Source organism: Falco peregrinus, chromosome 1, assembly GCF_023634155.1.
Source record: "Falco peregrinus isolate bFalPer1 chromosome 1, bFalPer1.pri, whole genome shotgun sequence".
Lineage (NCBI taxonomy): Eukaryota > Metazoa > Chordata > Aves > Falconiformes > Falconidae > Falco > Falco peregrinus.
In genome coordinates this window covers 29,163,340-29,180,865 of record NC_073721.1, presented here as the reverse complement: position 1 = coordinate 29,180,865, position 17,526 = coordinate 29,163,340, and the positions used below count along the sequence as shown (strand labels likewise).

At 40.3% G+C, this 17,526-nt stretch overlaps 1 protein-coding gene across 3 annotated transcripts in view; it reads right to left on the bottom strand.

Annotated features, from left to right (window-relative positions):
- Positions 1–17,526, bottom strand: part of ARMH3 (armadillo like helical domain containing 3) — a 128,879-nt gene that overhangs the window by 54,385 nt on the left and 56,968 nt on the right. For 2 of the 3 annotated variants that reach the window (XM_055790299.1, XM_013300510.3), the window contains one exon: positions 15,929–16,004. In XM_055790299.1, the coding sequence (XP_055646274.1) occupies positions 15,929–16,004 (76 nt within the window). Of the gene's footprint in view, positions 1–11,426; positions 11,952–15,928; positions 16,005–17,526 lie in introns of those variants that run through there. The other variant, XM_027788893.2, reaches the window with a different exon arrangement.

Below are 17,526 nucleotides of genomic sequence, written 5' to 3'. Positions count from 1 at the left end.
AATCATCCATGGTTAAACATCCTCTCCACCAGTCCTCCAGAAAATGACACACTTCTCTGCCACTCCCAGAAAAGAGCAAAAGGCTGCTAGACAGAAGACTAGCTCATAAGAAAGTATAGTCTTCTTCCTTAGACATCCCTCTTCTAAATTACCAAGGACAACATTTCCTGCGCACACACAAGCAGAAGCAGAAAGCCACAGAAGGGCTTGGAGATGATCTCCTCTGTATACAAAGCTGATGTGGGTCAAAATGTAGTGACCTTACAGACACCTAAAAAAGTGGGAATTCCGCCTTTTTGACTTGCAAGTAGTAACAGATTTAACAAAGCACATGTATAACCTAGAGGGGTGATTGTAAGTAAAACGCAATACTTCAGTCCTGAAAGTATGTTGCCTTACCCTTGGTAAAGGCTCTGAAGCAAACAGCTGATTGCTGAGAAGCTGCTGATGGATAAAATTTATGCAAACATTAAAAATTGCCATACTGAGTCAGGTAGCAAAGGCCAGTTCAGTGTCCTAACTTCAGAAGTGTCTAGAAATGGGATCTCAGGTAACAGTATAAAACCAGACAAGAATAAAATTATACTGCCCCAGAAAGAACTCCTACTTCCAGCCACATGCAGTTCAAGATGCTATGTAAGGCAGAGGTGATTATCGGAATGATCAGTAAACCATGATGGAATTTTCTTTCACTAATTTGTATAATCATTGCTTTAAATTCACATAACCTTTTAGGTACTCCACAAACTAAGTTTTGCATGAAGCAGTATCGCTCTGGTTTGAGCTTATTTGATCTTCTGATGCACCCTCTTCTTGTAGCTCCTCTTCGTCTTCTCTATGATGTTTAGTATTTGTTACAAACTGGTATATTCTGTGCCATCTCTCTTCTAGCCTGAAGACTTGTAATGTATATAAATATTCTTTTTCACATACCTGTTTCCATACCTCCAGTCGTTTTGCTGGCCCTTTCTGAAACCTGCCTAGTTCTGCCACACCTGTGTGAATTTTCTAAGCTCTGGATACACAGCAAATAAGAGACTAGGTTAATTAATACAAAAAATTATCTTGCCTTTGGGAATCAATTCCAAAGGAAGATAATACACTATTTACTGAGGGAGAGGGGCAGTGAGAAGTAAATTAAAAAAATAAAAAGATGATATAGCTGGGTAAGAGGGAAGCTCCACTTTAGACCCAGACTTGAACTATTTTAAACCACAACTAACAGTTTAGTTGGTGCATATTAAATATTTCATCTAGAGTGGTATAGCAGCATAAACAGGAAAGAAAGAAAGAAAATAAAGAAACCCAAAAGCTTTACAATAAAGCCGCTGTAATCTTGCTGTGGGGAACATTTGGTTATATGCGAATCCCAGGCTCAGCATTGCAAAAGGATAGGGGTTATTTTGTGCACGTGTGTCGGGGGTAGTTGTACACATGGTTGAGTCCCTGACTGATGAAGGTAGAATGAACTAATATCCTGAAGGCTGGGGCAAGTTTTATAATGAGAACTTAAAATATCTTTTTCTTAAATTTTTCTTAAGTTATTTACTGTTGGCCTCCTTCAATAATTTTAGGCTGTTACCACAATTCTGGTACTGGTCAGCTGCTTGTGTTTCCATTTCATAGGTTTTTGGGGGGGCGGGGAAGTCTTGGGTATGTACGGTCAGCAAGTACAGAGAAGGTGTCTGAGAACGGGGAAAGCACGCATGGGTCTTGCCTCCAAATCTGCCCTGAAACTTCACCAGCACAGAGAATACTGAACTGCTATAACATTGATTTTTCAGGTGAGACAAAAAAGCAAACATCCTGTTCACTCTGTGAGCTTTACACTTTTCAGCAGAAGCAGAAAGCTGAGCTTTAGTACCCAGATAAATCCCTGTCTGGGTGACAACTCTGGAAATTTGCCTCCACAGCTTCAGTTCAGGTGTTTCTCATTCCTCACCCTAGAGTGTCGCATGGTGAACATACGCAAGGTTAGTATCATTCCTGTGTTCCAGCAGCACTCCAAAGAAAACACAGAAAAATCTCAGAATGTATCCTCTACAGCACGTGATACTTCTATAAAGGAAACCCAGAATACTGGAAAAAAGGGTATTAAGATTATAAAACAGTGGTCAAAAAAGAAAAAAAAATACAGATATCTTTCCTGAGGCCAGGAGAAAGCATGCTGTGCTAAACAATTTAATAATTAAATTGAAGAAGAAAATACCATTGTAATTAACATACAAAGAACCAACATAGCCTAGCTAATCTCATCATGATGAGATCGAATAAAGTAGCATGCGTTTTATGGAGCAATTTAATCTGGCAAGCAATTAATCGTAAGAGCACTAAGTCAAACGAATAGATTTCCCTTTAAGGAGATCACATTCATCATCTGTAATGTACTCTAAACTGCAATTTGTCAGCCAGCCCCTGAATTTTACAGAAGACATTTACAGTCTTCCTTCAGTGTAGAAGTGATCCCTGACTGACAGGAGGGAGTGGCATCAGTCTTTTTGAACCAGCTAGCCTATTAACACTAATAGGTTCTGAATCATTGATGCAGGAAGCAAGTAACTTACAAAAAGCAACTACAAGTTTTTGCAAGCCTTATACTTTAGAAAACACTACAATGGTATTTACCAGACTATTTGAATCATGTCCTAATCCACTGACCAATCCGATCTGACTCAACTCTGTAATGCCCTGGGTCTGGTAACAGCAGTGATGGGGCTAGGGGGGAATATAGAAATAAAGAAAATAAAATATATAAAAAAATATAAATATCAGCCCTTGCTCATTGAGAGCCTTACCAGTCATCTCTTACCTGGGCTCCTAATGGTGCAAGTCTGGGATTCTGGCTCTCTCCACCCTCTCATACTCTCAGCTACAAGATAATCCTTCCCTGACTAGTCTTAAATTAAATTAGATCAGTTTAGATTGCATCATTCTAACTGATCACAAGGCTGCCCCAGACCCTCAATGCTTTTTATGTTAGAAATGTTTAAAGTTTCACTTCCAACTTTTATTTATTCATGATACCCCCTGCCCATTCCTTCACATTAAAAAATGCCCTGTAGCTTCAGAAACTGTCCTAACATCGCTTCTGTTTCCTGCTACATTAGTAGTGACCACGCATTTTCATTTTGCTGGATTGTGTGTGCTTTGGAAGGAAATCATGATTCTTGTTGCTTGTGTCTGCACCTGTCTCCATCTAGGTTTATCTTTCTAGAAGATGAATTTGAAGGCCTCCTTCTCTTCCTAGGAAAAGCTTTCTATTGAGTATTTTCCCATCTTACTGTGTAGAGGCTGTTTCTGTTCTTCTGCTTGATGCACAGTTTGGATCACAAAGATTAGCAGGCTGAAAGCAATCAACGCTCACATCCTCTAGGTATCCTCAGGCCCAAACTGATTCCCCTCCAAACACAGCACATGCTTTAAAAAAATAAAAAACTTATCAAACAGAAAAACAGGGCCCTAAGAACCATTCAGTGCATCTAAATCTTAACAGGGTCCACTAAACTTTACCAAAAGATGTGTGACAACATTTCACTTCATCTAGAAACCACACAAAGTTCACTCAAGTGAGGCTATGGGCCACATGTGAAAAAAATCTTGCTAGAGATGTACAGGTTCTGCTAGTGCCTTTCTGCCACACTGTCACTCCAAATCAATTCAAAAGACAGGTTTCTTCAGAGTAATGACAGGATGAGACATATGCCTGGCTGCTTTCAGTCCTCTTCCATCCTGATAATTTTCCTTATGCTCTGCTCAGATGGAACGCATGAATGTAAAGTAGCCCCATGCCACGCTGAAGTTAAATAAATAGTCCTGGATATAAAGGGAGGTAAAAGAATAATAATAAAAAAATAAAACCATGAGCTATGATCCAGACCAGGTTCAGTTAGTGTCATCTCATTCCAAACACACTTAAAACAAAACTCACATGAAAGTGATTACGAGAAAATACTGCTTTACTGCACTGTCAACAAGAGCATGGGAAAAAAAAATTCTTATAAAAGCAAAATTAATCAAAGTACAGATTTTGGTACTCCAGAGGAAGGGAAAAAAAACCTCACACAAACCCACAGCAAAAAGATTGCTACACTTGAATAAAACAACCTCCTGATGGCTAAGCCTTTAAACTCCTCCGACCTGAACCTAAGGGCACAGTATTGTTTCCTGATGCCTTCCTGCTATATAACATCATAGTTACAATTACACCAATACAGTGTTAAATGACAGCAAGTGCAGGCACAATTCATTTAACAATTAATCTACCCTAGCTATCATTTTCACTTGTCATTAACTGCCTCTTAAATGCCCTCAGTTTCATAACCATAGACTCTTCCTTTAAACATACACACAGGGGAATATGCCATTATAGGCATTATCCAAAGCAGCGCTTTCTGTCCCCATCATCAACCGCAGCATTAATCATACTGAGAATGGTTTCTTCTCACAAATGACTGAGTTGCATAGTTGGATCTCATCAGCAGGATCCAATTTACTGGTAAGTTCACAGGCAGCAGACAATACTGGGCATCTGCAGCAACACATACTGTGAGTCCTCTAGTTTTGCCGAGCACCACAAGCTCCCACTGATTTAAATAAGTGCTGTACTCAGCATCTTTAGCAGTTGGACCTGGAGTTAACATATAGCACAGTGCACTCAAAGAAAACAAGGTTTCTTGCTTCTTTTACCATTTGACCATGCAGTGAAGAGACTGCTCTCTAAAATCAAATGGGTTAGGTTGGAAAGGACCTTTGGAGGTTAGTGGTCCAACTTTACACTCGGCACAGGGCCAGTTAGGCCAGTTGCTCACAACTGTGTTCTGGCAAGATCTGACTAACTCTGAGGACAGAGATTGCTCAACCTCCCTGAGCAATCTGTTCCAGTACTGGATCACCCATGTTGAGAAGAATTTGGGAAGAACCTCCCTTACTGCAATATGACTTATTTTACTTCCCTGCTAAACTTCAGACCTTGGGGCAGTCTTGTTTTGTGGCTTTTCATTTCTGACAGGAGTTTATGCTGAGAGTAGAAGTCACCAAGCGAGGAAAAAAGCAGGTGCTATACAGTGAGAATTGCACAGTCTGCTCCTTAAGGCTCAAGACATCACACATGGGCTAGCCTCAAAGCAACCACAGCTTTCAAATGCTAATAAGCAAAGGAATCAAGAAAAACAGAAAGGTGTAGATCTGCCATATGAGTTTAGAAGGCAATGCCTACCTCAGACAAGCTCATCTCAAATGTCCATGAAAAGTTAATGTCAAGCTCAGATTCCAAATCAGTGTTGCAAAATTATAAGGAGGACATGAAATAATTACAAAAAAGTATAAGTAAAAGCAGTTGGCCTTTGCTCATGTACACTGCCCTGCTTAAGAGGCTCTGGGTTAAGCCTTTTCAGCCACCCCATGAAGGACATTATACAAAGTATATAATATTTACACCCCTCTGTCAGCAGCAAGAGCTTTACATTAATTAACACAATATACAACCTTCTAGAAGAAGGATCCAGTTTAAAATTCCTCATCCAAAGTGTGGGCATCATCACAAGTTTGTTTAGAGTAAAAGACATTTATCCTACCCTCAAAGCACTTACCAGCTACATTTTCTATAGTGGATAGAAACATTTTTTCCACAGTACCCAAAGCCATCACTGAAATCCAGTGTTCTAAAGTTTGAAATCATCCTTCCCTTGGCCAAAAAGGTTGCATTACTTACCATCCCACCCAGACTCAGAAACTTTCCATAATCCAACTAATGAGCAGAAAAATGTCACTGTAATTAACACACAAACTGATGAACTAATTAATCACTAAAGCAGCAACATGAAAAAGCTTTTGGACTTTCCAAGTCTTCTAGCAAGGTCAGGCAAAAGGATGGCCAGGGACCTTTTGAGGTCATTCCACTTTCAGCCACCCTCAAAATCAGACACATTTGAAACCATGCTTTTATATCCTATCAAACAGGACTCCACTGCAGTGAGATGCCTTCAAGGTGTCAGTGATCTGCCCAGCAGCACCCAAGTTCTCACTTCTTGGTCTTGTGGCAGTACTGTCTCGAGCCCAGTACCCAAAGTGAAGCTTTAGGCAATGGTTATGTTGGTATTTCTCTTAACAGCGAGAACAGTTTGCAAAACCCACTCTGCACTATACCAGCACAAGCAAGAGAACATGTGCTTAGACCCCAGCAAAGAGTCACATCAGTGACCACTGATGACAGTGGACAAACTTAAAAAACACTTTACAGCATATTAGCCTAAAACTGGTGTAACAGGTCAGTGCTGCTAAGAGAGGCTGTCCTGTTGTCCCTAATGCCGAGCTGCTTGTACAAATACCTGCTACAGGACTGACACAACCACTCACCTATCAGTATGCAATGAAGGCTTGAGAACTGATCCAGGCTAAAACACATTGTTTTGTTCTTTTTTTGCCTGCCTAGATAGTTTTATCCTGGGTCAGGTCCTCAGTCTCATCCTTTACATGCAGCACAAAGCAGGCTCCTCCCCACAGAAGAGAAGGCAGCAATGAATGGCAGGTGAACCCTCCTGCTCAGCAACACCTCAGTTCGTACCTGCTGCAAGCAATCGTAAAAGCACAGGCTGAGGAAGCATGCGGGGGCAGTTTTGCCAGGGAAACATTCTTCAACTAAACAGTTATCAGCAAGATATCAGAATCAGATTAATTCTGTCATGAGATCACTGTTGATCTGGTTGGCTTTGATTGCTGGGAAGCAGCCAAGCACATGGCCATTTCTGACTGCCAAACCTTCACAGTTAGCACCCCTTAAGACAGGCAACAAAAATCTGATCTCAAAGCTAAGGAAGAAATGGTTATCAGAAGCGTTATATCATCATTTTCTGAATTAATCTTCTAGCTATATTAGAAAAAAAATTAAAGACTAAAAAAGGTAATAACAAAAGGTTGTATTCTGGGATTCCTGAACAGCCAATTTAATTAGAGACCCTAACATAACATCAGTGCTTCAGGTGGTCTGATCTGGACACACAGATATTAGAGTCCAAAATATTTTCACATTTTGGAAGAAAAAAAAAAATAATAAAAAAAATCACACCTCACTTGAGCTCCCTCCTTTTGGGAGCTTTTGGGTGGTTTGGTTTTTGGTTGTTTTTTTTTCCAGGCAGCATTTTACTTTCACCTTAGCGTTGGCTATACCAGCTGCTATTTACTGACTGCTGCAAAGCTAGCTCCTGTGCTGGTAAGGCGAGACAACCTTCTCTGCCTTTGGTGGGAAATGCTCCTAAAAACCAAGCATCTTAACTTTGGTTTTTATGAGCTCTTCCCACCAAAGCTAGGATGCACAATTCTTTCAACGAACAAAGCCTTAAGATGCCCTCCTCTCACAGTTCCCTGGGAACTGAGCTCCAGACTGATGCAATCTCCAAACAAGACTGCAGTTCTGCAGTCATGCTAAATGTATTATACTCCTTGCTTTCAGTTCAAGATAAGGTAGGTCCTTCATTACCTTCATGAGCAGATGTACTTTGTCAATTTAGTCCTAAAGGAAAAATTAAGAGAATAGGGCATTCACATTTCTGGAGCAAAACCAAATTTTAGCACACACACCACCCCACCCCACCCCCCCAGTATAAGATAATAAAAAAATACACATTGGATTTTGAAAAGCTTTTCTTTTTTTTAAAGTACACACCCCACAGCCCAGACTTTCAGAGGGAATAATAATTCTGACTGCTGCTGTGAGCAACAGATTTCTTTTAAACAGAAAACCAGCATTATACTACATTATTTTTCAAGGGATAAAGTTATTATTTAAGCTCACAATTATTTTTACATTGTTTGGGTTATGAAGAAAGCTGCTTAATGTTTTCTCTCCATTAAAGCAAATCTTGAAAGCTAGATTTGAGACCAGTGGAAATCAGACCCTTGTATTTACCCAAAGAATAAAAACAGCATGGGCAAAGTTTCGACAAGCTATAAACAGCTGTTTCAAACTGTGCTTCAATCAGGTTCCAGTAGGGCCAGTTCTTGGGGCCAAGAGAATCTGGTTGCTTCCTGGCTGCATTAGGGCTGCCAGCGAAGATGTTGACTGTAAGGTTGAAATCTATCAATTAGGAATTGAACTCGGGCCAGGCACAGTACCAGAGAAATAATTAAGATTGTTCTCATAAACGAGATGAAACAATACAGCCATTCAAAGTGAGAAACCAGCAGACCTTTTTGGATTTTGTGCTGCAATGAAAACCCTGACATGTTTACAAGACTGCACCTCAGCTTTGCAGCACATGCTTTAATGCATTACTGAGCTCATACTTAACTTGTCTGTGCCCAGCAAGGGGATTCAAGACCAAAATGTCTGCAAACAAGTCAGAAAAATAACTTCTGACCAATAAATACCAGATCTACTTCTGAAATAAACCAAAACCATTCCCAATGCTAACACATTCTCCAGTATTTTTCTTTCTACAGAAAAAGGTATTTGCCAAGCAAAATGAGAATTTCTTGCCTAGTGCCACACTTCTTCGGACCAGGCAGTACAAGTCACATAAATGAAGAGGACATCACAATCACTCTGAAGAAGCCTCTTTCACTTTTCTCCTCTACTGACTGTTCTCCCAAAGCTCCAAACCTGAATTTACCAGCACAAAAGCTGAAAAACAATATAATTCCAAAGCTGAATGAACTGCTTTCAAGAAAAAAATTGCTAGCAGCTTAACTAACTCCATCTTGTAAGCCCACAATCTGCACCCATGAATCCAGTAAATGAAATCCACAGACAGGAATTCCCCTACTCGCAGGACAGTTCTGCTTCATACAGAGTAGATGAAATCAGGGTTGCAGTACCTCAGTAATGGAGTAACGTTTCTCAGCACACTTTGCTAAGTAGCCGACAGATCTGGACTAACTTTCCAAAACTTTCAGTTTTCAAGGAAGAAATGTTTCCCACAAAACGGCCAAAGGTTCAGAAGTGGGTAAACTCTGCAGTGACACGCCCACCTTATGAGAATCACATAAACTAAGATACTTGCTGAACTTAGGAAGAGACTGCCAAACAGTGACTGCTGCAGTTTCCTTTCTGCCCATCAAACAATCCTCCCTGGAACAGATGCCTCACCTCTACAGCAATCCTTGCAGAGCAGCTGAAATACAGAAGTGGATCCTTCTGCAAGTTCCCTCTTAAAAAGCCAACCTGTTGGTTTTTTGACATGAAGAAAGGAGATGAAAGTGGACGGTACAATTGCAGACATTGGAAAAAAAGCTAAGAAAGTCAGTTAAGCAAGGCTGCCATCCTGGGAATAAATCACTTCAAGTTCATCCCTACCCCAATCCAAAAAGCATTGCTTGCTTTGAGGATGAAATTTTAGAGAGAAAGCAATCCCTGCAGCATAGCTATCAAGTGCATTGAAGAAAGCAAGCCACAGCTATGGCATCTCAGATGGAGGCATTTATTTGCCATACAAACACCTTTGCTCAAAATCAGCATCTGCTCCAGAATCTTCAGTCACCACACACAAAAAAATACAACTAAATTAATCCTCAAAAAAACCTGCTGCGGGGTGGGAAGAGTAATAGTCTTGATGTTGTCAGAGTCCCTTCCCAGGCAGCAGTGACTGAAATGGATGCTACTGGCAGAAAGAAGGAAGGTGACCTGGGTTGCACCTGACTTGCTGAACCACACTGCTGTGTTAGTGGAACTGGTCCATACGATGCCACTCAACAGATCAGCTTTCTGGATCTGGGCCAGTGGCAGAGACAACATTTAATTAAGCCACTGCATGAATGAGAAAGAATGAAGGAAAATTATAGCAGAATGAAATTGGCTACAGCTCTGTGAGAGAAACAGACCAAGATGAATCAGCTAGTAAATAAAGAGCAATAACTGAAAATTAACACCACTGTCTCAAGAAGAAATCAGCTGATGTAAAAGAAATGAATCACTTAAGTTACATGACTAGAGAAAAGCCCTAAATATTAATAAAAATACTGGAAGCATGGGTAGAGTGCCGTGAAAAGATGAAACGATGCACCCTGGATAGGATTGCTTCTTTCTTTCTTTCTTTTTTTTCTGTTAATGTGTCACAATGGCCTGGAAGTGAGGTCTTTCCCTTTCAATCCACCTGCTTCCTCTGTTCAGGTGCCAGCTAATGCTGTTACATCAAAATCTGTTGCTCCTCGGAAACAAACTTTCCCCAGCAGAATACTGCAAGGTCAAGTAAAAAACAAGCAGTGGTAGCAGATGAACTCTGAGTAACTAAGCTCTGCTGTGACAACTATGGTATTCCAGGAACAGTTCTGCTGTGCCAGAGTCCCTGTGTGACAAGAAAAGCATGAAACAAGAAGCACATGAAAGGACAAGAAGGATCTACTACCTGTGCTCTTTCAATGAGTGATGTGATTACAAGTCACTAGAAAAGGTCTAGAACCAAGCCAGAATCCTCAGCTACAATCCACTTTCAGATTTTCAGCATCATAACTTTTTCAGGCTATCACCTGAAAACTGTGATGAACTAATTCTTCAAATAGCTTACATGCATAAAGCTTGGAAGTTTTCTTACAGCTTTTTAGTAAAAATTTGACCCTTAATCTTAGCAAAATTGTATTAGGATTCTAAAGTACCAATAAAAAAAACACCTGAGTTTCTCTTTGGGTTTTGTTGCCTTTTTTATTAAAAAAGTAATAATAAAAAATTGTTGACTGTCTTGTACTAGCCTGTGAGCTGAGCTCAGATTGATTAGCAGTGACAGCATGTCAGAGGTCATTACCATTAAACACACCTCAGTGAACAATTCAATGGAGTTATTCCACCAGTGGTAGCCCTCACAAGTGGGTGTAAGAATCACAGGGAATGAACTCTGGGCTAACCTGCATGCCTGAGCACCCTCTGCTGCTCAGCAACACTGACCTGAGACAAGCAGTTCTGCACAGTCCCTTAGTCCCAGGATTACCTACACACCCAGGGCAACACTGCTGCTGGCAGCTGCTGCTGAGAGGAGTAACACCTGAGCACCCTTAACCAACACTTGGGGTTCACCTCCGAGACCTTGGAAACAAGCAAGTGGCTTGGTCTTTTCAGCTTGGAAATTATGGCTTTAGATCAGCCCACTGTCAAGGGCAAGATGCTTGTTTACGTGGGATTTTTTAACATATATACACATGCATATATTTATGTATAAGTATTTGTATATACACATATTCATATACATGATACACATTCATATATGTGCGTACACATATAGCATACAAATATCCACATTTTATATATATATACACATAGATTTTCTTGACCATTTATTTTCATAAACAGGCTTTAAGCCTGCCCTCCCTTTTTCATTCTCATATTGGCAAGAAACGTGTGTGTGTGTCTCTATTATGTCTGTACAGAGCAGGAGAGGGAAGAAGTATGTATGTGTATATATATATAAAAAAAATACATATTTTGTACAGATTCTCAGCTGACTGTAATCCATAGGCTTCCACGCCATTCAGAAGCACTTATCTACTAGCAGGTCCCCTTTCAGGTATCCTGTAAATGCTGCAGCCACCCATCACAGTATGACTAGGTCAGCAGCATTTAGCTCTTCTCTCCCCATGAAGAGATGCTAAACTCCTTGCAGTAAAGCAGAACAATGCTGAAGGTACTACACAGACGGCTTGCAGCCACTCACTTTCTAACAAATATCTGAATGAAACCTCCTCCTCTGTCAAGGTTTTCAATAAGTGCAGTTCTACGGAGTGTTGGTAATTTAACATGAGCTATAGCTTCAAAGCAAGGATGCCAGGTATCCTGCGACAAACAAGCACAGCCCAATCTGGCCTTCTTTCACCTAAGTAAAATCATAAACAAGCCTTCAGAGTGTTCCTGCCCAGACTGGCAGCAAACATAACCACTTTATACACATACACACAATGCTTTAAGTGCTCCTCCCAAGTGCCCAGTCTCTCCCTTATGACCCCAAAAGCAGCCTTGGGAGAAGCAGCACCTCCTGTAAAAAAAAAAAAAAAAGGAGTATCACACAGAGTGGCTTATGTGAAACAAAAGTAGCTGCAAGATGGAAGAGTGACTGAAAGCACCCAAGTGAGGATTGCAGCATATGCTACTACAGCACATAAACACCTTAAAAAAAAAAAAAAAAAATCTATCACCCAGTTCCATATTACAAGCTTACTCTCTGCTTGTTAAAAGCATTTCAGTGAGAAAAACAAAATTACTTTAAAAATTATGATGGGACTCAGTTTCAGACAATGAAGAAATTAATCTATTTATTCACCTTGGAAAAAAACTGATCAGGATAAAGTCTATTAAAAGAATACAGGGATTCCGCTGCCACCTTCCTCACTGTGTAAGCAATCAGAAGATGCCCCCCTGAACCCTGCATTAATAAAATTCTCATTAAATTCAAACCTGCACAATGTTATCTTAAAGAGGCTCATTAGCTTAAAAAAAATTACTTGTCTCAAAATGTGCTTATTTCCTCATAGGTGAGAAGGTGAGTTTTCAAACCACTAACTGCTGCAGCTTCTTATTTCAACCCCATCGGTGCTGCAGCTATATCTTGCAGTCCATCATGTCTCAATTATTTATGTAAACCACAGCCACAAATTCACAGATAGAAGTTATAATCACTATTATGGGATAGGACAGCAATAGGAAGCACTCATTCCAGTATGATATGGAAGATTTCAGACAGGTTAGGCTATCATTACTCTGTCTTCTTCAAATTTTCATTTTCTTTAGGTCAGACAGAAATTATGAATAGTCTGTAAAAAGGAAAGGTATGAAGAGAAGGTAGGAATAGCCTCCCCATCTCTTTATACTCAAAAAGAACATTTGTGACTGCTCTTTTCACTGCAGTAAGGACTAGAAGAATCAGATAATCAGCAACAGCAAAACTCGATCAGAGTGCCTAGTGGAAAATAGGGTCCAATTTAAAAGTACAGTTAATACCATAATAGGATACACAAAGTGGGATCTCTCTCTGCAGTTGAGTCTAAACAAGAATGTGTCAAAGATTCTCCAGGTATTACTCATCCTGACTCTGTATTACGACCTCGCCAAGCCAGCACTGCAGGGTGCAAGCAGGACTGTTTTTTGTCTCTCCCCAACAGTTACTCCTGTAACATAAATGCATTGCAGCCTTGAAAAATTGAAAATAACTCACCACTCCTCTCCTGACAGAAATACACATAAGGTTGTACGCTAGGATTTAAAACACTTGCTAAAGCCCACCACATGCATGCACACACAGATGTTTTTACATTTGTAATCTTTCCCAGCAAAAGCCTTGGGATAAGGAAATGACAATTTTGATTTATTTCTTTTTAAATAGCTGTTGTAATGAGATAAAGATATAAACCAAAGCATGACTTTGCACTGCACTGTTACAGCAAAAAGCAGGTAACCATGGCTCATAAAAAACAAACAACTTTCCAGAACGATGGAACAAGCTGAAAGAAAAATCCAGTGTGAGATGGACTGCTCTATACTCACTCCCTTCATGGCAAAGGCATCCCAAAAAGAAACAGTACACTGAGACCACTCTAAGGGGAAGCCAAAGGGGCATAAACAAACAGCCAATGGGAAGCTAAGCCCGATTCAAACCGGTACACCTTTATCAACGCATAAAATAATTACAACTTATGATAATACTATCATTCAGTAATATACTGTGTTCCTTTATGAAAGCCATCAGTCTGATAGCCTCAAACTGTTTCTTCTTCTCAAGCATCCTCTCTTCCTTTTCTCATTGGTGATTTGGGCTTGCAACATCTCCATGACTCTCTGCAACATGGTGTCACAAGTGTGTGCGCACAAGGCTCCACTTTGTACTCCTAGTCCAACACCAGAAGAAAACACACCAGCCCTAGTATTAAGTGCTCCTACAAACACTGCTGCAGAAGTGGGACAACCAACAGACCAGGACAAAATGGTCTTTCTGAACAGACTGCAAAAAACTTCAGACCTTGAAAAGCTCAAGGCATTCCTCGAAGAATTATTATCTTGCCCTTTTGCTTCATAAATTCAGTCTTTAGGCCAAAATGGGAGTATTACATTATCACAGGCCCTTCACTTCATCCATTTTCCCTGTATTGAGATGAGTCTTTTGGAACTTTCTAAAGCATGTTCTTGCAAAAAAACAGGCATCTAGTTGTTCTCTAGTCACCACTTCGAATCATCACACTGTCAATCACCTTCACAAAAGGACAGTACCTCTGGATTTCTCCAGCTTCCAACAACTGGCTGCTCTAAAACCTATTCACTTAAAGAACCATTCAAATGCAGTATTTTTACTGTGAGAAGAAAACAAACCAGTAGACAAACTACCTGCCCTCTCTCCCCACCCCCCTTTTTTTTTTTTTGAGGGAAGCAGGGAAATGGGGCAAGTCAGACATGCTAATCCCTCTCTAGGCCTCAAATCATCTCTAATTTAGACCTTTTCTAATTTCACGGAATTAAAAGAAGTCATTCATGAAAACTTCTAAGGCTAGTGGAAGACTACATGAAATTTTAACACACATGAGCAGCTGGGTGGAGCAGGGGACAGCTACCAGAAGCCTAGAAGACAAACATGTTATAGGGTTTGCTAGTTGTAGGCAGCACCATGCACTTAACATGTATGTTACATGCTGCCCAGGGAGAGTTGTCACTGTGCCAGTTTTTTGGTTTTATCTTGTCTCAGTTGCATGCTGATCTTTACAAAAGTACCTGTTAAGCAACAGAACATGAGCCAACGCAACAACTTGGCTGCACAAACCAGAGGTGAGCACAAACCCTCTGTGACCACTTGCTTTTTTTATCTCTTTCCTGTTTAGGCTTCTCTCCCTGGGTGTACAGAGAATTCCCAGGGCAGACAATTTGTGTCACATTAAATGACATTAATTTGCCAACAGCTATCTGTTCTGCTGCTTCACTTTGAGTGCATTATCATCCCACAAACACTCATTTATATCTGTTCACAAAAAATAAAAAGACTAGTAGCAAAATAAATCTGGAACCATATGTGGCGTTATTAAGCTTACAGACTTACTAAGGGAACCTTTAAGGTGGTTTACAGACACATAAGATGTATATTGACTTGCAAGATGCCCTCAGAGAGTTTGTCCTACACTATCTCTTTTGTAGTGAGGAAAATGACAAGTACTAGCAATGCAGCAGTACTGAGCTATGTGGTGTTGCATAGACACCAAGTGTCTGGAGTGACAAGTGATAGGTATTTTTTCAGTATAAATAATTTTATCTTTTATGGTTTGTTTACAAGCCAGAGATACACAGTAAATTTTCTCTCTCAACATTCTTCCATTTTCCAATCAATCAGATCCATAAACCTCTTGCCAAGTACCCAGCTTGGTCAGTACTAGCTGCTTCAAGAAGCCAGGAAAAGAAATTATTGCTGTCATGAAGGAATACAGCACATACGTATTCTTTAGCCTTACAAGTAGAGCATAACTTCTGCCCTTGAACACGAGGAAGGCGTTTAAGAGAATATTGAAATGTCCTTAAATAATCAGTTTTAAACACACACAAAACCCTTGCAATGTTAAAACAGACCTCAAATCTGCTTATTACAGCTGGCTTATAGTTCACTTCCTAGCTTTATAGAATTGCAGTAGAATCACACAACAGAAATCCATTAGGTCTGCAATTGCTCTGCCAGCACAATATTGTTCTCTACCGTATAACTTCTCCCAAGAATGCTGTGAGGATTAATTCATTACAGCTTGTGCCATGCTTTGAAAGCACTCGGTCTACAGAAGAGCAGAGAGAATTATTAGAGAGAGGACAATCAAACCCTGGTGATCCTCTTTTTATCCCAGTGGGCCCCGTTTAGAACAGCAATTTAGCTCAACAAAGAGAACAAATTCAAAATCAAATTCAATACAACAACGTGAAAGCGTCACGATAAGAATGCAGTCACACAGGACACAAGAATCTTAAAAATGGTTATTAACTTCTACTTCTTACCTAATATTGACTAAGGCATGGGTCACCTTGCTTGCAGGCTCTTTCCATTGACCAGCATTGGTAGACAGCCTTAGAACTGAAAGGAAAAGAGTTAATCGTGTTGGCACAGAACTGGAATTTTTCTAATCCAAAATGTCAAAAAAATCTGATTTGGTGAGATGGCAGTCCAGGAGCCACATCAAAACAAGGTAATCTTTGAGACTATCTGTGATCCAGGGCACAAGTCCCCTTCAAAGCCCATCTAAGAAACATAAGGAACACAGAAGAGGTGAGCAGAACAAAATAATAGCTGGGAGGCAGGAAGCAGGGCGAATAGAAGAGCCTAGGCTCTTCTGCTTTCATCACCACATATTAAAGTTCATTTCCCCCAGAAATAGGGCAGCATCCCAGGTCTAGGATACCTTTTATTCCACACACCGCTGTCCTCTGGCTCCTGTTTATGCAAGATTCCATCTGAGCTGGACTACATCCTGCAATTTAAACCCATCCCAGCAGCGAAAGATTCTTTACCTCCCTGTTTATCTGGAATTGCAGAGAGGAATTACACACCAGCCTAGGGAAAAACACTCCCTGTAGGAATGAGGGTGGTGTTCTGTTGCACAGATGGTTGCTGACAGACTTAGGAGGAGATCTTAAAACATTCTGCAACAGGAAGAAGTTCTAGGGAAGCCAATTCTTTTCTGCCAGAGTACCAAAAATATTTATTTTGGTCAGAATGTGTAGCGTGTCTATGGTGGCAGTTACGTGCACATATCTTGGTAAGTACCAAAACAATAACAGATCCTGTAGTAAATGTTTGGATTAATTTCCATATTGCCTGAATAGAAAGGAATTTTCTAGGAATTTGTATATACAGGATTTTCCACAAGAAACATTCATCCTTGACTCAGAAGCGAAGGAACAACACATCACCCAAATTTAGGATTGTCTAGAAACACAGATGCTACAAGTGAGTTCATAAGCACAGTGGCTGCAGACTCATGCTTATTATTGCATGACAGAAGCCTTCAGTCATGCAAATCTGGATAAAGTTCAGATTCAGGACAAGAAAAACAAATAAAAAAGGTAATTAGATTCCACCTCCACTCCCAACACAGGAAGTTTTAGCCACATTAACAGGAACGCTAAAGGACTGCAAGTAACTTTCTCATCTGTGCTAACAAACGTTCCAAGGTTAGGGGACGGTAGTCCCAGTGATATGGACTGACAAGCAAAGAGAATTTGTCAGGACACCTGGTTAAACTGTGGCGTTCATCAGCTTGAGACAGTGCTACCTTCCTTCTCACTTCCTAGTGCTACCACTACATGCCATCTGCAGAAAGAGATGTCAGCTCTGAGTAACATTATTTTGTCAAACAGTATTACAGTACTTTAATATCTGAAGTAATGTATTCAAAGAAGGTTTCCATTCAGGCATCTACAACATTAATCCAAAGGGGTTTGCTCTGTGTAGCAGGATAGAAAACATTCATGTGACAAATGAATTGTTTCAACAGGTCAGATGCACCTATAGCAGCCCAGCTGGTAGGTATTTGAGTGCATTACTCTTCCATTCCACTTTCCTTCAGCTTCCACAGGAGATGGGTTTGAAAAATTGC